Source organism: Molossus molossus, unplaced genomic scaffold (genome assembly GCF_014108415.1).
Source record: "Molossus molossus isolate mMolMol1 unplaced genomic scaffold, mMolMol1.p scaffold_m16_p_13, whole genome shotgun sequence".
Taxonomy (NCBI): domain Eukaryota; kingdom Metazoa; phylum Chordata; class Mammalia; order Chiroptera; family Molossidae; genus Molossus; species Molossus molossus.
The window spans coordinates 36,105,386-36,130,225 of NW_023425348.1; the positions used below are offsets into that span (position 1 = coordinate 36,105,386).

A 24,840-nucleotide genomic window follows, 5' to 3' on the forward strand; every position below is an offset into this window, starting at 1 on the left:
AATTACTTATCCAAGATCCCACAACTGACATTGGTGAGTGGAAAAGACATCACGGATGTTCTCACAATAGTTATTTCTTTGGGGAAGACAGAAAGTAAACTAATATACAAGGGGGAAAATGCGTACATGTGCTTTCATACATGTACAATACAAATTCTGAAGTGGCGTGAAGGATAAGAAAAGTGTGCAATGATATAAATTAACAGAGAGGTCAGAGAAGGTCTTTTCAAGAGGTGATCATTAAACTGAGTCATTGAGTACAAGGTTTCCTTAAGTATGTGATTTCCTTATGAAGCGTAAGAAATGAACACTCCAAGCAGAAAGACTAGCAGATGGAAAAGCCCTGAACTGGAAATGAGTTTGGTAGGTAAAGAACAAAACACTGACCAGAACAGAGTGAGTGGGGGAATGTTGCATAAGGCATGGTTAGACAGGTGAGCATGGTTCGGAAGACTTGGGTGAGAGTCCTGGGACGTACCCCTCAACTTTGTTGTATTGAAATATATGCCACAAGATCAGTCAGCAGGACTCATTTCTTATACCTTGTGTCACCCTGCCTTGGTGTTCTTACTGCTTCTTTCCATCTATAATTAGTTTTCTCTTTCTAGGTCTCTTCATGCTAGCTTACCTTTATATATCTGTGTGGCTCAACCTTCAAACCAGGCTCTCATTTCAATTTCTTCTATAAATCCATTAAATTTAATAAATAGAAACAAATTTTTTTGTTTTGTTTTGTTTTCTCTCTTCTCTAACCCAACCCTCTCCTCCCTATCTTTCCTCTGAAACTTGCCATTAAAATGAGAGTTTACTCATAAAAGCTTAATTTTCTTTTTCTTTTTTTTAACTAATTAATTTTTGTTATAGATGTTCCTCCTTTCTCCCTTTGACACCCTCCTCCTTGTTCCCACCCCCCTTTCTGCTTTCCCCAACCTATTATCTGTGTCCATTGGTTGAGCATACATGCATATATGTTCTTTGGTTTATCTCTTCCTGCCCTCCTAATACCCCCCACCCCCCGAGGTTTGTCAATCTGTTCCCTACTTCCATGTCTCTGGGTCTATTTTGTTCATTATATTCCACAAATAAGTGAGATCATGTGATATTTGTCTTTCTCTGATTGGCTTATTTCACTTAGCATAATACTCTCTAGGTCCCTCTATGTTGTCTCAAAGGGTAAGAAATCTTGTCTTCCTTACAGCTGCATAGTATTCCATTGTATGTATGTACCACAGCTTTTTAATCCACTCATCTACTGAAGACTGCTTGGGGGGTCTTAGCAATCGCAAATAGTACTGCTGTATACCATGCTCAGTGAGACCGTGGAAGCCGATCAGGAGAGCAGGATCTGAAATAGGTTTCCAAGGACATTCATTCTGGAAGTCAGTGTTGATGAGACAATTCAGCAAGTTCAGAGTCAGTCTGTATAGGGACATCTGGGTATGGGCTTCAATTAACTTCTCAAATTGTAGATGATGAAACCTTAAGTGACTTCTTTCTTGTACTAGAAGCTTAATTTTCAACCACCAATCACCCCACTGAGTAGCATAACAACTAAAAGGCCATGTGAATGACAAGCAGTTGAATAGTCTTTACTTACTGGTTTGTGATGCTGCTAAGCTGAAAGGGTTGTATCTTTTCTGTTGCCTCTCAGTCTGAACTAAGGACAGATAAGGATCTTTAGTTAGATGTGAAATTCCTTAAAATTTTAACTATAGAGTTTGATTCAATTTTAGTATTTGAAAGTTAGAAATATAGATCTTTCTTATGAGTTAAGAACTCGAGAATGCTTACCTTTGTAGAAAAGCATCCGCTGTCACATAGAAGAAAGCACAGGCCATGGAATCAATTTGAGACCTGGGTTCAAATTCTGGCTTTTCTACTTATGAGTATGTTGTTTTATGTGAAGTCCTTAAATGTCACTGGGCCTCAGTTATCTCTTTTCTAAATAGAGATAATAGGATCTGCCTTATTTAGTGGTTTGTTATGAGGATTAAATGAAGCAGTGGTTGCTTATTTGTTGTCTCCATTACTGTTAGTACCAAGTAACAGCATAATGATTTGGGGGATTTCTGAAAATGGTAGTCAAGAAAGTGTTAACAGTTAATATCCTTTAGAAAAACATTCAGGAAATAACTAATTGAACAAAAATTTAGGAAATTATCTTTTCTTCTTAGTAGTTCAGTATTTTGAAGTATTATACTTAGTTTTCTGCATGTTCCTGACAATTTTGTTAATGATGAATTAACTCACTGAATCTTCTAGTTTTTACCCTTTAAAGACAATGGGTATCTGCAGATTACATTTGTAGTAGTTGAAGGAAAGAGAGAAAGCATCTGTTACTTCCTTTAATTCTCAAAACCACTTCATTTTTAAAATGAAGAAGCTGCCTCTTTCATTAACAAGTTTTTTTCCCCACATAATCAGGTTTCCCCATGTTGGGTTGGCCAAAAGCAACAAAAAAATTATTTATTTTTGCTTCTTGAGGACTTGCCTGAACATTTTGATCACCACTTTAAAAAAATATCTTGTTCGCCCTGCCGGTGTGGCTCATGCACCAAAAGGTCGCCAGTTCGATTCCCAGCCGGGGCACGTGCCCAAGTTGTGGGCCAGATCCCCAGTGGGGGGCATACAGGAGGCAGAAAATTGATGTTTCTCTCTCTCTCTCCCTCTTCCTTCCTCTCTCTAAAATCAATAAAGAAAACACATTTTTAAAAAACAATCTTGTTCAATTAACTATCTTTAACTCCCAAATGTGTTTCTTAAAAGCATATCAGGCAGCTTTCTTCCAACTACCCAACCCCAAAAAAACATATTTCTGACGTTGTTTCCTCTTCAACTTGTTATTCTACTTTTTTCATTTGCTAAAATATTGTTTCAACAAGGACCATCATGTCAGTATTAAAAAGATACTTCTGTTTTTGCCCACAAGTCAGAAGATCATGCAAAATGATGTTTGCTTCACTTACATTTCTGTTTCCTGTGGCGGAATAGAGAATGAGGAATAGGCTTTTCTTCTTCTGCTATAGCAGTGAGTCCTTTTATTTGCCTGGCCCAGTGGGGCTTTTTTCAGTCGCAGAGAGCCTGTGATTTTTCAAAGGCATTTGTGTACAACAATCCTTCCTGTGGTTCTGCTCACCCAGCACATTTTGCAGGAGTTAACGTCAAAAAGACTAAGCATTGTTGAGTTTGGGTGTGTTTTATGATGTTGTTCTCCCTGCAGATCTTTCATAAACAGGGACTTAATTCTGTTACTAAAGAGTGGATATGTTGGCCATTTTCGTCGCTTGTTTGACTTTGGTAGTTTGGGATCAGAGAAGAGGATGCCCTCGATATTTTGAACCAGTTTCACTTGGGAGTATTGTTGTTTCTTTCAAATATCTGTAATCTGACAGAAGAGTATCCCTGAGTGTAACAGGAATAAAACTTGAAATATATTTCACCTGAAATTTTGCCTGTACTGTATTCAAGGTCACCTTTTCCCCGATGTGTTCAGTAAGAAGTGCTTGTATACACAGTTAAGAGCAAAGAATGATAAGAAGGAGTGAAATTACATATTGATAGCTAAAAAAAATAGTCTAAATATTTAATTTAGTCCCTCAAATTGATGTTACCACATGTCCCAGGTATCTGGATGGTGGCGATTTCTCAACCTGGAATGTCACCTGCAGGTACACTCATGGACTCATATTTCCTAGGCAGTTGCTGCTGACAGACTCAGGGAAAAATGCCCTCCCATTAGCAGCTGGTTAAGGACCAGGCTGGTGAAAATTTCAAACCTGTCAGCTCTTTCTCTTGAGAACTACTGCAGCAGCACAACCAGGGTTAGCTCTTTTGTCAAGACCAGACTGAAACATGAACTCTTGGAAAGAAAAGACTGTATCTCATAACAGATTGTAATCATTTTTGCTTTGTCAGCATGGCGAATTGGATAAAGTATAGGCTTGGGTGTCAGACGAGGTTCAATTCCTGTATATGATTATTAGTAGATATCTATAAACACAGAAATCCTTTGAGTCTCAGCAACTGTTTCTGTAAGTTGAGAATAATACTACCAATGTGAAGTGCAGTTTTCCCGCTTAGGTATGAGAACAGCAGATGTAAAGGGGCTAGCACATAGCAGACGTTCCACCGATGGCAGCTCCTATTATTTGTGTTCTAGAATTAAATGCTCATCTCCTATGGTCCCTCTTTCTGTTTGTCAAGTGACTCTTAATACCCATTTGCTGATTCAGGACACTAAGCTGCCCAAGGCCTACTGATTTAGGAAGAAAGTGCAGAGGCCTAATTCTCTTGACGTTAGGGCCACTTGCATAGTATCCATAGTGAGAAGTCACCCTCTAAATGCCCCTGTAATTTGCTCTAGTACATTAAAGCTGTGGAAATGTAACAAACAGAGCTGCCCACACAATCATTTAATGGTAATAGTTGTAATTGATGGTCTTTCTATGCAGAGAAGCTGCCCAGAGGGAGTTGAAATGGGAGGCATTATTGCAGAGGGGCTATGCAGGTAGCAATACAAATGTCCTTGCCCACGAAGCATGAAAGACAAACACTGAAAATGAAAAAAGAAAAATAGCCAAGCAGTACAGTTACAGAAATAACTCTTGTGACTCCAAAACATTAAAAATAAAACTGCTTTCCTTGTGTGCCTGTCCTTGACAGTGATTTCATCTTTTTAGTTGCCTTTTAGCTGGTTTCATTTCCTGCTAGGAGAGATAGAAACTGAATGAAGAGTTTTTTTCACACTGAGACATATATATATATATATATATATATATATATATATATATATATTCATGTTCTCTATATATACATATTCATATATAAACAAGTGTACAAATAAAAATAGGTTATTATGTGTTTATCTAATACACACACACATATCTTCAGTGACACATTCCTTATCTGTATAAATGCATTGTTCCTCGTGTATATATTAATAAACATAAATACTATAATATCTGAACACATACAGTTCTCCATATATGCCTCAATTTATAACTGTAATGTCACCAACTCTCTGCCTTGTGGATTCGCCCTTTCTTTAATATCTCAGTAAGGGTTCAAGCCCTCAGCCTGCATGCTGTGGGAAGTCCTGCACCCTTCTCAGAATATCAGCAGATTGTCTCCTGGCTCCCTCTAGTCTTAAAGTTCTTCAGCCATCTCACCACAAGGAATTTCTACCTGGAGCCTTTCCCCTTAACCCAGAATTTGTCATTATTTCACCACAGCCTGCTCTTTCCTCATATCTGTTTACCAGGGCTGCTGTGACAAAGGACCGTACACTGGGAGATTTAAGCAACAGGAATTTCTTGTCTCACAGATCTGGAGGCTAGACATTTAAGACCAAGATGATGGCAAGAACTGGAGAGAGAACCTGTTCCTGCCTCTCTCCTAGCTCCCAGGGGTTTGCTGGCATCTTTGGCATTACTTGACTTGGAGATATATTATTCCAATTTCTGCCTTCATCTTCACGTGGTGTTCTCTCTGCGCATGGATCTGTTTCTGTGTTCAAATTTCCCCTTATTAAAGAAACATAGTGATATTGCATTAGGGCCCACGCTGATGACCCCATCTTAACCCAGTCATTTGCAAAGTCCCTATTTCCAAATAAGGTCACTGATAGTAGAGTTAGGACTTAAATATCTTCTTGGAGGACACAGTTCAACCTACAACACTTCCTCTAAAAAAATTTTTTTTTCCTTATAGCTTTTCTCTTTGTACCTGCAGGAAAACAGTCCAAAATTCCTGGTTTTCTACTTTGTAGAGAACTGTAGTTCCCTTTTTGCTTCATCTATTCTCTAGTAGCTCACTCTCGAGTTCTATTTTGACACAATTAAAAGTCCACACAAGAATTTTCTCTAACAAACAAACAAACAAAATCTATCAGTGGCCTAACAGGACAGTTTACATTCTTCTAAAATGGCCAGTCCCAGCTAAAGTCAGCTTTTAAAAGACTTTTTTTCTTTGTCTTTCCTAACTTGTATGTGATCTTTATAGATACATACACGCAAAGAGAATAGTGGATCCCTTTCTGTCACTTTGTTTTAGTTTCCTTTTGTGCTGAAGGACCCATGCCATCTGACCTGTTGAGTTTTCCAGTCCACATCTCTGATATACTCATGACATGGTTCAGTGTGTCTCTCTTTCCTCTGCACTTTCCAAGATTGGCAGCTGGATTCAGAAGTATAATCAGGTAATCCCTTTGGCAACTATAAGTAATAGTATGCTCTTTTATAGCAAATAATACCAATTTTTACACCTTTTTACTGTTAGCAGCTATTACTGTCCAATTCTTAAATATTTTATTAGAGGTAAAAATGGTAATATTTTCATTATAACAATTTGTTTTCATTTATTATCTAAATTTTTTTTATTATGGGACACTTACCCTCATCTATTACAGTTATAAAGTATATATTGAACTTTCATATCAATCATATTGATTGATTCTTTTCTATTATTTACACAGTTCACAAGATAATGAGTCAGTTCTTCATCATCCTCAAAAGGTAGTATGAACTTATGGATTTGAATATCACTAAAACAAAGAGGAAAAAGAGACTGGAAAATAGTGAACATAGATAGCCTCAGTTTTCAATATAATGATATTAAGCAGTTTAACATATGTGTCAGGAGAGGAGGGAGAAAATCAGTAGGAAAAGAAAAAATAGTGACTAAAATGTTTCTAAATTTAATTAAAACATCAACACACAGATCCAAGGAGCTCAGTAAACTCCAAGCAGTACAAATACAAACAAATAAAATAGACTACTATAACAACAACAGAACACAGGGCCACAAAGACACTGCAGAAAACCAAAGAGGAAATAGTAAAAGCAGCCAGACAAAGGAAACGCATTGCATACAGAACTAGAATCATTATTACCGGCTTCTCATCAGGAATAATACAGGTCAGAGGCCAATGCAATGACAAAGATAATATATAAAGTGCTAAAATGCTTAGACCAGTATCTGGCACATAGTAAACACTAAATAAATTTTAGTTGTTAATGCCCATATTATCTATTTTCTTCTTTAAAGTGTTAGGGACCACTGAATGAATGTGGTCCTCTCCTCAGTACCTAAATAGATAATTTGAAGGGTTACTTTCTGGCATAAAAACATAATTTTTGTGTGAAGTACTAGAACACCAGGGACCATGGTAGTTATTCTATTGACATTATTCTAAAATAGCTAGTTGGATAAATGAAATTAAAAGACCTGCATAAGATTTGCTGCTCTTTTTATTCAAGTCATGGATTTTGAAACTCCACTTGGGTTATCTGCATCATATATGAGACATTTTTCAACTGTTTGATCTCAGAATGATAATTAGAAAAGGAAAAAAAGTAAATGGTTTTTCACTTAAAAGTGTAATAAAGAACCTCTTTCTAATTGTGACTGGTTCAATTTACATGTAATGTGGCTTTAAAATCCCTTGTGTGTTCATTCTTGCTCTTCCTTTATTTGTTTATAATCTTCTGTGAACTTGTAGGTGAGAAGACAACTTTATTAAATTAATGCATTATTCAGATAAAATAATATTTGAGAAGGTTGTGCTTATGTACACGTTTTACACACCTCTCTTTAAAATCCATTGGTTAGATGTGACTGTTCCTCCCAGCTTGAAATTATAATTCTCTACAATGCTGAATTGACATACTTGTTTCCCCAAAGTGCCATTCTCTTTCTTTCTCTCATTGGCATCTTTGCATACAGTATATTTCCTGCCTGGGACTCCTCCTAAATACTCTTACCTGGTTAACTTTCTAATATTTTTTATAGTATGGCATGAATTCATTTGTCAAGCTTTTTTTGTTTCATTTGTTCTCACTTACATTTCTCTCTAAAGTCTTAAAGCACTTCTCACATTACCCATTTTGTCACAGATATTATTGTATAGCTGTTTCTCTAATCTTGTCCAATATACTTATAAAAAGTATTTCATGGTCCTTTGGAAAATGAGGAATGTTCTAGAATAGTGATTAAACCAAATCTTCACAGCTATCGGAAACAGACCCACATCCCAAAATTACTGAACCTGTATATCCAAAAGATATGAGTTCCTTGTGTCAATCACTGAGATATATTCATAGTCTCTGTACATTTGGAATTGTGCTACTCATTCCAGCACAGTTCCAATGTAGACATTGTTCATTAAATTCCATATTATGTACAAGCACACATTTGACTCTCGTTACAATCTTGAGAGGGAGGGCCACGGGAATGGAAATTCTGTGGGTACTAGTACTTATGCAGCATGGTTCCTTTTCATACGTTATCATAATTCATTATCACTGCGATATTTATGAGGTAACCATTATCCCCCTGATAAAACTGATGCTTAAAGAAGCTAAATAACTTGTTACAAAGTCACAAAGTTTTTAAATAATAGAACCAAGGTTTTTGCTATTAATCTTTCTACTATACCACACAGTGGTCATGTCATGTATTATTATATCCATCTTACATCTTAGCAAAAAGACCTATTGAGAGTAAGTGACTTGTTCCAAAAGTCGTTATTATTTATCATGTAAAATATGGTGTGCCTTTTTTCAAGTTTTATTGAGATATAATTGATATATATCACTGTACAAGTTTAAGGTGCACAGCATGTTGTAAAATGACTACGACAATAAGTTTAGTTAGCATTCATCATCTGATATAGATATAACTTTAAAAAGCAAGAAAAAAAATTGTTTTCCTGTTGTAATGACAACTCTTAGATTAATTACACTCTTTACAACTGTCATATATATTACACAGCATTGGTATCTGTAGTCATCATGTTGCACATTATATCCCTAGTATTTATTTGACTTGTAACTGGAAGTTTGTACTTTCTGACATTTCTTCAGTTCCCCCTCCCCCCACCCACCTTCCTCTGAACCACACATCTGATCTCTTTTTCTAGGAGATTTTTTGTTTTTTATATTCCACATATAAGTGAAATTATACAGCATTTGTCTTTCTCTGTAGGACTTATTTTCGTTAACATAATGCCCTCAAGGTCCATCCATGTGGTTACAAATTGCAGGATTTCCTCATTTTTATGTCAAATAATATTGTATTTTGTGTATATATACAACTTCTTTTTTTTTGGCGTGCGCCCCTAGCAGGAACCGAACCTGGGACTCTCTGGTCTGCAGGCCGAGGCTCCAACTGCTGAGCCAAACCGGCCAGGACATACAACTTCTTAATCCATTTATCCATCAATGGATATTTAGGTTTTTTTCCATGCCTTAACTATTGTAAATAATGCTGTAATGAACATGTTAGAGTTTTGGGGTGGGGAGAGGTTATATATATTTTCAGAAGGGGAATTGCTGGATCCATATGAATGTTCTATTTTTAATTTTTTGAGGCTCCTCCATACTGTTTTTCACAGAGGCTGCACCAGTTTATAATCCCACCAACAGGGCACAGGATTACCTTTTCTCCACATTCTCACCAGCATTTGTCTTTTGGTGATGGCTGTTCTAAGAGGTGTGAGGTGATATTTCATTGTGGTTTTGATTTGCATGTTTCTTGTGACTAGTGAGGCCGAGTAGCTTTTTATGTACCTGTTGGACATCCATATATCTTCTTTGGAAAAATGTCTATTTGGGTTGTTTTGTCCATTTTTAAAAATGTTTTCATGGTTGTTTTTTAGAGAGAGAGGAAGGGAGAGAGAGATGGAAACATTGATGTGAGAGAGAAACATTGATCAGCTGCCTCTGCATGCACACTACTGGGAATTGGGCCCACAACCTGGGCATGTGCCTTGACCGGGAATCGAACTGGGACTTCTCAGTCCATGGGACGAGCTCAATCCACTGAGCCACGCTGGCTGGGCTTTTTTGCCCATTTAATTGGATTATTTTATTGTTTTGTGGGGTTCTGCTGTTGTGTTGTCTGGGTTCTTTATATATTTTGTATATTAACTCTTTATCAGATACATGGTTTGCAAATATTTTTTACCAATCTGTACATTGTCTTTTTACTTTGTTCATTATTTATTTTGTTGTGCAGAAGCTTTTCTGTTTGATGTCATTCCACTTATTTATTTTCCATTTTGTTGCTTGTGTTTTATGTGTCATATCCCAAATTCCAAGACCCATGGATTTTCACCAAGACCTATATCAAAAAACTTTTTGTTACTAGGTTTTCTTGTAGAAGTTTCATAACTTACATTTAAGTCTTTAATCCATTTCAAGTCAATTTTTATGAGTGGTGTAAGTTAGGAGTCTAGTTTCATTCTTTTACATGTGAATATACAAATTTCCCAGCACCATTTATTAAAGAGACTTTCTTTTCTTTATTGAGTATTCTTGGCTTCGCTGTAAAATATTAATTGACTGTATGTGATTGGGTTTATTTCTGGGCTCTCAATTTTGTTCCATTGATCCAGTTTTCTGTTTTTATGCCAGTTCCATTGTGTTTTGATTAGTAGCTTTATAGTATGGGTTGAAATCAGAAAGTGTAATGCCTACTGCTTTTTCTTCTTTCTCAAGATTGTTAAGCAATCTTCTAAAAAATTTTAAACAGCTGGATTTCTTTGTGAAAATTAAACCTTCTTGGGTGAAAAGTTTAAGATTAAAGGCAAAGACACATGCTGCATGCTTTGTGCAAATAGATACACAACTTACAATGTATTGTAAAGATTAAAGCACTTGATCTAAAAGATCTTATATTTCAATGAAATGGATGTTATGGCAAAGTAAAGGTACCTTAGTTCCATTGTTTTATAATTGAAGGCATTAGCATCTGTCATACGTAATTCATTAAGAGAGTTGTGCTCAGTGGTTTCAAACATTTTCTTTGGCATGTCTGAAATACAATAAATACTGGTTAGCTACTTCATAAATCTGAGCCATAGTAAGTAGTAAGACCTTTATTTATTTTTTCATAGTGAGCAAAATGTCCTTGCAAAGATAGGTACTTGTGTAATTATCTCAATTACATAACTCTCATTCTTAGGACCCAAACTGAATCCAGATTTTATAATTAGCTCTTTTGCAAAGATGCTCCATTAGGGTAATCAGATGAAGTAGGGAAGCCAAACATGTGGTGAAAAAGTCCATTTGAAATCTTTGGTGAATTACAATATGCTTATAAATGAATTTACTAATTTAGGGTTAGCTCTTTGGCAGATTACAAATGCCTATTCATTTATATTTTAAGGTTTGTTTTTATGAACAGGCTGTGAAACACAGGTAATAGAGGAGGGGAAGAACCAGAAAAAGCTAATATTTCAAACTAAATAATGAACATAAGATTGAAGGGAAATTTTTCCAAGTGAATTTTAATGAGCAATAACTGAACATAGTGAAGAAAAAGGCAAAATGTAGGAAGGAAAAAAATACTTTATCATAAAAATGCAACATCCTTTCAATCACACAGAATATGATTTAATGTATGCTTTATACAACAGCTAACACTAGTGAAGTAAATTGAGAGAGACTAAATCTAATCTTAAAACTCTTCAAAGGCTTCCTATTGCCCCTAATATAAGGTCCAAACTCAACACGGCACCTCTGGACCTTCGTGAGCCTTTCTTCCAACTTCAGTTCTCTGTATCTCCTCCTAACCCAGTTCTCACCACACTGATCATGGCTGTTCACGCCTTTCTACGGGCAACTCCTTCCCTCTGCTTAGAATTCCTTGCTGCCTTTCTTCTTCTAACCATTCCACAGAGCTCAGCCTAGCTATCACATTCCCCAAGAAGTTTTCCCGGACCTGATTCTGCCTTTCTCCAAAACACTGGCTTATCCTCGGTTTACTTCTCATTCCTTCCATGCTGGTCTGTGAGCTCCTTGAGGGCAGGATCTGTGTCCTATTCATATTTATCCTCCCCAGTATGACTGTCATGAGCTGAACTGGGTCCCCAAAAATAGATTTTGAATTCTTAACTCCCAGTACCTGTGAATGTGACCTTATGAAAATGGGGGTTTTGCTGATGATCAACTTAAGATGAGGTCTTTAATATGGGCCCTAATCCAGTATGACTAGTAATCTTATAAAAAGAGGAAAGTTGATTGGACACAGAGATAGACACACACACCCAGGGAGAACATCATGTGGAGATAAAGGTGGAGTTGGGGTAATGCTTTCATAAACCAAGGAAGGCCGGAGATTACCTGCAAAACACCAGAAGCTTGTTGAGAGGCCTGGAACAGGTTTTCCTGCACAGCCCAGAGAAGGAAGCAGAACCTTCACAGTGGTCAGACAATACATTTCTATTGTTTAAGTCACCCAGTTTGTGGCACTTGATCCCAGCAGCTCTAGAAAACTAATATAGCCTGGAGCTGAATGCTTTGTAATGAATGAAGGAAGTAACTCACCACATCATTTTACCACCCTGAGCTCTTTCTTGCACAGTTCATTAAACAATGCTTATGGGAACAGGATTCAGTGATATTTATTTAATTCATTAATTAATTTTAAAATTAGTTTTGGAGTGTCTACTTTGTTCATAGCACTCCTTTATTTATAACATAAATAAAAGCATTATTGTTTCTTCTAAATCAGTCAGCTAAAGGATACACATCTCTATTAATGCGAAATGCTTGACATTTAAAAGTGTACATATGCCATGTGATTATTTGAACTTTGAACATGTCAATCATTAATTCATTCTGAAAATATTTAACTAAACAAGTACTGTATTCCAACACTATGTTCAACGTGGTCTATTTTAGGCAACCCCTACTTTCTAGGATCATATAATTTAGTTAAAGAGAGAAGATAAGTGCACATAAAAGATTAACTTGTAAAGTGATTTAATCTAACTGCTTACATTTTCTGTGCTTACACCTAGACTTCTAAGAATTGCTGAAGAAAAAATAAATTACTAGACTAAAAATAGCCACTAAACCTTAACTAGACAATCAACCATTCCTTGCAGCTTGTCTGCAGTTCTCCAATTATCTCTTCCATTTTCCTTAATAGCTATTTCAAAACATATGTACTTTGCTCAAATCTCTGACCTCACTATTTTACTCATTCTTGCTCGATGACCACACTTTCTTGTTATCAGAGTAAACTGAAGATGAGAACTCCTTTAGTGTCCTGCCACTAAACCTGTATCTTAACCTTTATCTACAGCATCCCTGCCTCCTTTCCTCCTAACTCAGGGGAGAAAATGTCCTCCTGTCTCTATTAACGTATCCCAAAATATTTATTAAGCACACTCTCAGGGAATAAGTGTAAACTGGCGAGTACAACAGAGATGATTCTTCTCCTTCTGAAGCTTCTATTCTGCCTAAGATTACTTGTTGCTTTCACCTGAACTATTTTTATTTTCTCAAATAAGCCGTCACCTCTCAACTCTGGGTCTTTGAATGTTACATTTTCTATTGCATGTTCTCTCCCCACTCCCTTCTTTTTCCTGGCTCACTTTCACCTTCCAGGTCTCTGATTGGATATCAGGACCTACAGTTAGCCTTCTAGGGCACCCCTCCCCAACCCAAGGTAGACTGCCCACATATGTGCTCTCGTAGCCCCTGTTCCTCTCTTCTCAACTCACCACACTGGATTTTTATTGCCTCTTTGTGTTACCCTCCACTAGAAGAGAGCCACTGATCACTAGTCCACTGATGCGACCACAATGTTTAGGCCAGTACTTGGTATATGATTGGTCATCAGAGTGTTTGTTGAATGAGTTAACTCATTCTGTTTAATTAGAAGTGGAAAGGCTGATCCAGGTCATTGGTTCTCTTGGAATTCAACTTAGAAATAAACTCCCATAGTACATTAGAATTGGCAAAGACTCGAGTGGACTTGGAAATGAAAGCGGTGAAGGCATTTCAGATGCAGGGAATAGGCATAATAATATGAAAAACACCACAGCAAGATCAGCTTCCCCAGAGGAGATTAGGAGCAGAGAAGTAAGGAATAGTGAAAAGAGTATATGTGGAATTTCTGTAGCAAATGAGCAGTGATGGACAATTTGAAGTAATAGAGCAACATAATGAATGTAGAACTTCAGGGAAAAATAACCTGGAAAATATTTGCAGAATAGGCTGGAGAACCAGGGAGGAGAAAAAGTGAAATCAGGGAATACAAATCACAAGACTGTTAAAATAAAGCAGGCGTCATTGGATAAGCACTTGATTTAGTGAAGTAGCAGCTTTGAGGAATAATATAATCATATTTAAATATATACACTGAGGCTTCTGATAAAACATAACAACTGCTATATTATACTACATTACAATAAATATCATCTAGCAACTCTCTGCCAAGTATCATAATAAGCCCTGGGATCCGACAATACCAACCTCAGAGCTTGCAGTTTATTCTGAAATATTAATCTAATTGGAAAACACAGAAGACAGGAAAAAAAGCCAGTTTTGAAGGGGGATTATGAGTGCATTTTTCAGGCTTGTGAGTTTAAGGTGACAAGCCAAGCCCAAGAAAGTCTTGGAGGTACAAGAAATGTGGGCACTTATCAACACTGCAGGGGTCATTGAAACTAGGGCAATGGATTCTCTATAAGAAAGAGGTTATGGAGAGAATAGGGTTCTATGGAGTGCACCTTGAGGAATAACTAGTATTCTAGGGAGGTGGTCATCAAATTTAGCGTGCATCCCCAGAGTTTCTGATTGAGGATTATCTCACATGGGCCCCAAATTCTGCATTTCTAACAAGCTCCCACATAATGCTAATGGTACTGGGTGAGGACCACATTCTGAGAACCACTGTTTTAGAGCAATACAAGGAAGACGAACAAAATGAAGAGAGAAGCAATGAGAAGGAGGAAGGCAGTATAATGCTATGAGCATAGGAATATAAGAGTAATAAGTAGAGTTGTGTGATGTGGAGAAAGAGCAGAAGTCCATCAGAAATTTTTAGGCCTTTTGGAGGAAAATTCTGTATCAATGTGATTTCATTAGAAAGGAGGAAAGAGCTAGATACACATACAACCACAGAATATAAGAATTGGATGCTGTATTCGCTTCCTGAGGCTGCCTAACAAAGGACCACAAACTGAGTGGCTTAAAACAAAAGAAATGTATTCATTATAGTGCTGGGGCTTGAAAATCTAAAATGTAGAGCTGAGCAAGAATGATTCTTTCTAGAGCATTCTGAACGAGAGTTTGTTCCATGTCTTTCCTAGGTTTGGGGGGTTCCTGGCAATCTTTGGTATTCCTTGCCTTGCAGATGCATGGCCCCAGTCTCTGTCTCTGTCATCATGTGCATTCTTCCATATGTGTCTGTGTTTCTGTGTCTAAATTTCCTCTTCATACAGAATCACCAATCACCGGATTAGGCCCACACTAATCTATTAGAACTTCATCTTAAATTGATTCCATCTGTAAAGACCCTGTTTCCAAGTAAGGTCACATTTACAGGTACCAAAACTTAGGATTTCAGCATACCTTTCGAAGGAACATAATTCAACCCATAACAGATGCCATGTGAGTAAACGGTGGTGTATGGAATGAGATGGATGAGACTGAGATGGGTGTGTGTACTAAGGATATGGAGTTAGTAAGTATACGCTGTTTAAAAGCTACAGCTCTTAACAGTAAGGAGGTTGTTGTAAGTTAAAGAGGTGATATTTTCAGAATAGGACAAAGCCAAAAGAGAAGGGTTGATTAAGAGACTGAATGTTCTAGAAATAAAGGGAACAAATAATGAGTAAAGGCCTACAGTAGAAGGGAAATTTTAGGTTTAGAAAAAAGGAATGATGCTTATTGCTTTGAACAAAGGGAAAGCAGAAAGGATAAGTATGGACTTGGAGATTTTTCACAATAAAATAAGCATTAAAGGCCCGGCCAGTATGGCTCAGTGTTTGAGCATTGACCCAGGCACCAAGAGTTCGCCAGTTCAATTCCTGTTCAGGGCACATGCTAAGGTTGTGGGCCTGATCCCCACTGGGCATGCAGGAGGTGGCCGGTCGATGTTCTCTCTCATCAATGTTTCTATCTCTCTCTCCCTCTTTCTTCCTCTCTCTCTAAAAGTCAATAAAAGAAAAAAAAATTTTTTTAAGCATTAAAGTATGTGCTAAAATGTATGAGTGGGTATTATGAGGTACATAGAGAAAAATTTTGGAACTTTATGGTAAATTAGTAGGGTCATCTGTGAGACATTTTTTAAGCAGGATTGAGTGTGCTTACCCGGTGCCTCAGGAATTTTCAACAAAACCACTTCTTTCAACCCCAAACTTTATCTTTTGAAACAAGGAAAAATCTGGAGAGTAAGAAAATAAAACTGACTTTTAATTAGCTGTACCTACAATGCCCAATGAGATTAATTAGTGTCTCAAATTAAAGGGAAAGGTGCATTTCTGACATTTATTTAGGCAAAGTTTTCTTTCTAAAGGGAAAGACATGTGAAATAGTGTGTTATTTGTGTAGACCAGACCCACTGGTCTACTCTGTTTCTTTTTTTGTTCTTAACTAAAATGCATGTACATTCAGAAGTTAAGTTGCCTTTGTGGGCGGGTATGTTCTAAGACAGGGCCAGCTGGGGTTCAGTTTGTATTTTGTGTTTCCTTTAATAAAAATATGCAGTCAAAATGTATAGGATGCTGGTGTGGCTCAGTGGTCGAGTGTTGACCCATGCACCAAGAGGTTACCAGTTTGATTCCCGGTCAGGGCATGTGCCCAGGTTATGGGCCTGGTCCCACAGAGAGGGGCATGCAGGAGGCAGCCAACTGATGTTCTCTCTCATCAATGTTTCTAGCTCTCCTGCTCCCTTCCTTTCTCTCTAAAATCAATAAGGAAAAAAAAAATTATAAAAAATGTGCAGAAGCCCCAGCCTTTGGCTCAGTGGTGAGAGTGTTGGCCTGCGGTTCGGAGAGACCCGGGTTTGGTTCCCGCTAAGGGCGTGTACCTCGGGTGCAGTTTGTCCCTGGCCCTGGTTGGGTCATGTGGGTGGCAACCACTCGATGTGTCCCTTTCATGTCGATGTTTCTCTCTCTCTCCCTCCCTCCCACTCTATCTGAACAAAATATCGAAAAATGTCCCCAGGTGAGGATAAACAAACAAAAAAAAATGTGCAGAATGCCACTAATGTTTTCCGTGAAGCTAAGTAAACCCCCTACCTAGCAGATCCTAGATAAACTCTGCTGGAAGCAGTATGCTTAATAATGTTAAATTGTTTAGGGAAGACCCAAAAAGCTCTCCTCGTCAAGTTACATCCAGTGAAGTTCAACCAAGTTACTGAATGGCTGTAAGACATCATGGGGCTTAGCTCTTTGCACCCACAATGAATATATGAGTACAGTGTAAATATGACTCTTCTAAGTATCTGAGTTTTTATTCTCAGCTTCTCGAGCATCAAATCAATCTATGTTGCCAAGACTTCTGCTTGCATCCTCCATCTCTCACTGACACCTCCTCCTCAGTGTGGGCAGGCAGCAAGGGAAAGGGATGAACTGTGTTCCTTGTGTTCTTTTTTTATAGGGTGCGGAAGGAATTTTGTGTGGAAAAAGGTTAAATTAAAGGTTTGAACAGGGCTCAGACATTCGCTATGCCTACATCTCCCATGTTAACGCGAGGAATTGCAATTTGGGGATATGCAAGAAATATGGAAAGGGGAACCGGCTTTATGTAATAGATGTAAACCTGAAATTCTGTTTACACATCACATATTTGTCAAACAAATCGGTTTTTAATTGCTTGGGAAATTGAGTATTTACCTTTTACATGCTTTTTTCTTTTCCTAGAATATTGAAATATGCAGATTTTTCTTCCTTCTCTGATTTTACTTATATTTTAGTGTCAGCTTCGTGTATTATTGGCACACACATAGGCATATTTAGTATAATTATTAATAGCCAAACATTTCACAGTGGAAAGCGTTAGGGTCAGTGTTTTTGGTGAGACCTACCAACTCTTCACTGAGTTTATTTTATAATTGATTAGTCTACCATCCCCTGATGATCCAGGGTTATTTCTTAATCATGGACACTTCTTTTCAAAATAATGACCAATTCTCTAAATTGGTCTCTTCCCCAAAATCAGTATTTTTGCTCTAGTCAGTGTTTTTTACTCAGATCTTTGTGAGTATTACTGTATTTATCCTGTTAGGAACCAATCTTGCTTATCTCATCATAAATATGTATTTTGAGTGTTTGCCAGTCATCTTTGTTTTAACCTTCAGCCCAGTGGAACTGGAATTTTATGAGCATCATATGACCTAAGTCAGGGCAGCTGACTGTAGTTATTTAGTCAGTCTGGAATCCAGAGGATGTGTTGGTTTGAAAGGTGCATTCTCTTTTGTCAATTCTAACTTGACCTTCGAGACACAGCTCAAATGTTAAACATGTTGTTGATCCTTCTCCTGCTCGTCTCCGTGCTCCCCCTGGGCTCACAGAACACTAGCACATGAGAGAACTCTTCCTAACTAGTGAAAACATGTCGACATGTTTAGGCATCTGTTTTTTAAAATAACCTGAGAGCTTTTGGAGAGCAGAGAATTTTTATTTATCAAGCATCTATTATTTGCCAATTACTAGAGAACATCGGGATATTTATTCCCTCATTACAGATCAGTTTTACACAGTTAGCAGGTGAAGGAATTAGGATGCAAAGCTGGCTGTGCTGTCAGTTCACCTGAAGCAGGATCACATCTGCAACCTGGGTGTGTGCCCTGACCGGGAATCGAATCTGCAACCTTTTGGTGTATGGGATGACACTCCAGCCCACTGGGCCACCCAGCCAAGGCCCACCAGCTTCATTTTTAAGGAGAGTCTTTCTCAGAGATGTATGACTTTTCCTGTCTTCTTATATTCATTTGTTCATTCGTTTTTATTTAACACATATTTATGAGATAACTACAATAGTTCCCCTTTATTCAGCGGGGGTATAAGACCCCCCAGTGAATGCCTGAAACTGGATAGTATTGAACCTTATATATACTATGTTGTTGTTGTTTTTTAAATCCTCACTTGAGGATACTTTTCTATTTATCTTCAGATAGAGTGAGAGGGACGAGGCAGGGAGGGGAGAAAGAGAGAAACATCAACGTGAGAGGGACACATCGACTGGTTTCCTCCTACATGACCCTGACCAGGGCTGGGGATGAACCACAACCAAGGTATGTACCCTTGACTGGAATCAAAACTTTGACTCATTGATCCATGGGCCGAGGCTCTAACTGTTGAGCCAAACTGTCCAGGGCATATACCATGTTTTTTTCATATTCATACATACCTATGATAAAGTTTAATTTATAAATTAGGCACAGTAAGAGATTGACAGCAGTAACTGATAATAAACTAGAGCAATTATAACAATATGTTATAATAAAACTTATGTGAATGTGGTCTCTCTCAAAGTATCTCTTTGTACTGTATGTACAGCATGAATACACTGGAGAAAGGGATGATTCATGTCCCAGGTGGGATAGAGCAGGATAGTGGGCTATTTCATCATGCTGTTTGGAATGGCACACAATATAAAATCCTATGAATTGTTAATTTCTGGAATTTCTTATTGGATATTTCAGATGGTGGTTTACCATGGATAACTGAAACCATGAAAAGCAAAACCACAAATAAGGGGTAGTCCCACATATACCTTGCTTTGTCCTATTGCAGAGCATAAGACAGACAAAAATTCCTGTCATCATGTAATTTATATTTTCACCAAGGAGACAGACACAAAAATATAAAATGCATACATGGCTTATGTAGTATACTACAAGGTAACAAATGTTAAGGAAAAATGGAAAGTAGAGCATAATAAAGAAGTGGGGGGGGGGGCATGGTTAGGGAACAGGATTAAATAAGTAGGTCAGGTTCAGGCTCCTAGAGAAACTGAAATTTGTACAAAGATCTGAAGAAAGTATATTCTAGGCAAAGGGAACAGCTAGAGAGCAAATGCCCTAAGTTGGAAGTGTGTCTGGCATGTACTAGAATCATCAAATCTGCAAGTGTGTCTAGAGTGGAATGAAGGAGGGGAATATTAGCTAATGAGGGGAGAGAATGTTTCTGTAATGTAGACAGCCTGTCCCTTCTTTATCAGAGTCTATACAAGGAACACCTGGCACCTCCAAACTGATCACTTGGATTTGGTCTTTTGCTCAGTAGTCCTGGTCCATATTTGCCTTAGAATAGTCCTGCAAAAACCATTGGCACCCTCTGCATTTAGAACATTGCTTCAGCCAGTTTCAATCATATTCACTCATATGAACCCACTCACAGATCGTTATTTCTATAGTGCTTCTGGGCAATCCATTCCTTTCTACTATGTTGGCCACAGTCAAGAGCAGCAATGCATCATGTGTCCTCAGGGTGTGTGTGTGTTGAATGAATAGATACATGAGTGTATTAGTGGATTAATGAATTAATGATTGGAGACATTAAATCTTATAACACAGATGGATACTCCCACCTGTAAATAAACTTGTATTCTGAATGTAGAAATAAGCTACATATTTGCTTATGTTGAATTAAGTATCTGGAATATGGTTGAGCATTAATTAAATGTTGATTCTTTTTAAATGAATTCATTTTCTATCCAAGTAAGAGAAATCAGGGAAATTTTTTAGATCTGTACCTTCAGAGATTTTCTCTGGCTCTTACTAAAAAATATTTTGTTTCACCTTGAGCAGAGTCACCAGTTAAAAAAATTTGTAAACCTAATCTCAAAAAAAAAAAGTTATTTACTTTTTAGTGATACAATTTTGTCTCCAGCATCCATAGTTATTTCATTACCTTGGTATAATCTTAAACTTCAAATGTCAACTACACAGTTATTCCCTTTGTTGACTTAACCTTGTTTACAGTGTAATTTGTTTCCTTAGCTCTTCTGTAACTCAGATTGTCTGTGGCATTTACTGTTGACATGGTAGATGTAAATCAAAGTCCATGGGTTTGTTTTAACCTTTTCTTTCTATGGTATGAAATGACTCCTGTACTACTCTGAGTGCAGTAGATTGATCCTAGCATAGGGCTTAAAAACTTCTGTAAATATATATTTTAAACTTCACTGTAAAAGTAATAGGGTTAGGAAACATGAGCTGATATGTATTTTAAATTTCATAGGAAAAGTCAATTGGGTGCATTTTATTTATTCTGGATCATCATTTGCTTGATAAAATTTTAAAATCTGAGGCAAGCAAATACATTTATAGATCTGTGGGGGTCAAAGTATCAGTAAAGACTCATTACTCATTTTACTAGGAAATTAGATAACACATGTTAATTGTCATATCAACTTAAATAATTTTTTATTTTTTATTTTTAACAACTATTATAGTTATTTTAACAAAAAAAAATATTTCAAATATAATTTCAGAGTTCTTACTTCATAATGTCCTATGCCATTGTTTCTTCATTAACTAATAATTTATGCCGTCTTAAGAGCACATAGCTCTAGTCAATATTTATCCAATAAAAGCAGAGTGAAATGGAATATTTTTAAATTGTTTTTTAATATTGTATAAAATGCCCAAAATGTTTGATTGTTTTATCATAAAACATGTGATTGAGTTCTTTAAATTAGGTTACTAGATGTGTATGGGTTAAAAAAAAAATTTCTTATGCCAAGTAAGTTACAGAAATTTTGTTTTTACTAACAAAAGCATTTGATTTATATCTATCTTTCTGAGGAATTTGCATGTTAATTATTATTTTTAAATGCAATAAAAATATATGCTGCAAGTATATATTGAATGTGTGTTCAATCACATTCTGAAAAGGATATTTTTATACCTTTAAAGATTCTATAAAACATTCTTTTAAAATGGCCTCATAATGATTTTAATAACTATTCTTGTTATCATTCCATAGCTTTACATAAATAAAAGTTTTGTAAGCCATAGTACAGTAAAATTTATTTCTCTCATGTTTAAAGTGATTTGATGTTCTTTGGTATGTTATAAAAGTAATAGTCAAAGAACATAGCCTGTTTCTTTAGTCTTAAAAATGTATATGGAGATAATGCATTTTGTGTGTGTGACCATCCTCACTATTAGTAAATAACAGTAAGTGCCAAAACGTGTGAAAATAGGACAAAGTTCCCAAGAGAAGAAAACAGGAAATGTAAGCATCTAGCTGCTTTTTCTTATCTTCTCTCTGATATAATTACTTAAAGGCCCAGTATATCTTCCTCATGGCTCTTGTCTCAAAATTTGGGGAATTTTCTAACAGTTGTACTTTTCATCCTGAGAGGTCTCTACCCAAACAACTGTCAACACTTCTGTTCTCTGTGCTAGAGTAACAACAACTACGAAGGTGAGTCCATATACTCGGCGTGTGCTTCTCCTGGCTCACCTAGGATGCTGTCACACCTTGCCTGATCCCTGTTTTGGCCAGTTACCCATTAGGAGCTGACTAGCTAGCGAACAACAATGAAGTGTACAGTCAGGAAGTAGAACAATACTAATGGCCACACGAGATTGATTTCAAGAGCTTTGCCTCACTGGCACTAATCAACAAGCCTTCAAATATTTAAAGAACAAATCAACTGAAGTAGAACCCTTACTATTATGTATCACTGTTGAAATGAATTGAGAATTAAACGTTTTAGATTGTTGAAATGTGCTCATTTCAACATTGCATTTTCTTTTAAAAAAAAAAAAAAAAAGGCTTTTCTTTTTTGTTTTTTCTCATAGGTTTAGGCTTCAGTATTGCAGGAGGTGTGGGGAACCAGCACATTCCTGGAGACAACAGCATCTACGTAACTAAAATTATAGATGGCGGTGCTGCACAGAAAGATGGGAGGTTGCAAGTAGGAGACAGACTACTGATGGTGAGTGTGGCTTAAGCAAGACTATGTGTATATTTATAAAGCTCTTGTTTCTCAATGTACAAATCTTAGTGGGTTCAGGCTGTCATAACAAAATACCATAGACGAGGTGGCTTAAAAAACAGAAATAGTTTCTCGAAATTCAAAATCTAGATTCTGGCCCCTTGGGTTTCGAGTGAGGTCCCTCATCCAGGCTTGCAGATATCTGTCTTCTATGTGTTTTTTCATGTGGCATTTCCTCTGTGCTTGTGCTGAGATTCTCATTCATATTCATTCATTCTCATTCTCTCTCTCTCTCTCTCTCTCTCTCTCTCTCTCTCTCTCTCCTTCCGAGGCCACCAGTTCCATTGGATTAGAGCTCCACCCTTACCTCATTTAATTAATAACCTTAATTACCTCCTAAATACTCTATCTCCAAATACAGTGATATTAGCAGTCAGGACTTCAACAGGTGAAATTGTGGGAAGGGACACAATTCACTCATAGCAGTGATCATGGGCAGAAATGAAAAGAAGGGAGAGCAGATTTTGTGCTAAGCGATCTCAAAAGTGCACATACAATGTGTCTGACTTGTTGACATTTTAAAAACAGAAATCTAAATTATCACCAGTTTTCATAGATCGCAAGGCACAGAGATACACTTTGTTTTTCCAATGTAATCCATCTCCTGTTTGCCAGAGAGGCTGCTGAAACAGGACTGCCTAGAAAGACGGGCTATGCATAACAAAGGGAACAACTGTCTGGTTTATTGATATATACATTTCTAAGTCTCTGTGGTCCTTCAATCAGTGTAGATGCAGCCCTGACTTTCAAGAATTCATAAACTGAGTCCACATGTGTAAATGGATTCCTTCCTCCTCTCCCCTCAGACAACTTTATACCTATTATACTTGCCAGCTGCCCACATGCTTCAGGAGTCCTGGAAGTGATTGATATCAACATATGGCCACCCTTTCTAAGTCATGGAGTTATATGATAAACTAAGGTAACATAAGACAATTATAAGCAGTAAAACACTTTGGGTTTAACTTAATAAAATTGCTTTATCTCCCTTGACACTTCTATATCAAATCCAGAGGATAATAATCAAATACTGGAAATTAATAGAAAATAGCTCTCAAGAAAGATATCTAGTCTTATGTCTGCCCTTAGAAAATAGAGCCTCTAATGGATGTCTGCAAGGAGCCATTGTCTCCAACACTTTCATTAGAGGTGTTTGGGAAGGATCAATCTATACAGTCTCAGCAGAATAGTAATTTCTAGGACACTTGTAACTTTTGTAGTTGAACTTCCAAGTGCATTGTGCCTACTGTCCTGTTCTAGACAGCTTATCTTTAGTCTCACTCCAATTTCATTGTTGTCAATGACTTATGTATTGAATTATTTAGACAAGACCTTTATAATATTCTTTTTTAATTTTTTTTTCAGTGACTTGAGAGAGAGAGAGAGAGAGATGAGAAACACTGATAATTTGCCTCCCACATGTGCCCAGAATAGGATTGAAACTACAACCTGGGTATGTGCCCTGACCTGGATTTGAACCTACCACTTTTTAGTATACAGGCTGATGCTCCAACCAAATGAGCTTCACTGGCTAGGGCTGTAATATTTTTTATATTTATTTGGCTTTAACTATTTTCTATGTACTTTTCAAAGTGCTTTGCTATAATGTAACATATATTTCTCACAATGACCTATTTTATGTAAGCAAAAGGAAACTGAGGTATAAAGAGACTTATTAACTTGGCATGGCATACAGTTAACAATGGGCAGAACTAGGTTTCAAATCCAGGCAATCTGGCTTGCATTCATGCTTGCAACCACTAAGCATTTGTCAGTCAGTTCCTTCCTTCATTCAGTCATTCATTAATTCGTCTATTTAACAAGTAATATACTGACTACCTATGATTTCCCAGGCAATAGCCAGTACTCAGGAAACAACTCTGGTGAAAGAAAATGTATGGTCAAACTGGATGGGCAAAAAAATGTAGCATTAATGACTTTAGTCAAAGTTGCAACTAAGAGTTTTTAGCTTTTTTACCACCTGAGATTAGTATCATTTTATTTTTTTTAATCTACTTTATTGAGGTACGGTTGACATGTAAAAAACTGTACACAATTAATTAATACAACTCTATGAGTTTAGGGGTAA

The 24,840-nt window shown here is 37.0% G+C and overlaps 1 protein-coding gene across 4 annotated transcripts in view; it reads left to right on the forward strand.

Moving 5' to 3' along the window:
* DLG2 (discs large MAGUK scaffold protein 2) overlaps nucleotides 1-24,840 on the forward strand; it is a 1,351,614-nt gene that overhangs the window by 845,418 nt on the left and 481,356 nt on the right. For all 4 annotated transcript variants that reach the window (XM_036258408.1, XM_036258403.1, XM_036258404.1 and 1 more), the window contains one exon: nucleotides 22,555-22,691. In XM_036258408.1, coding sequence (XP_036114301.1) covers nucleotides 22,555-22,691 — 137 coding nt within the window. The remainder of the gene's footprint in view (nucleotides 1-22,554; nucleotides 22,692-24,840) is intronic.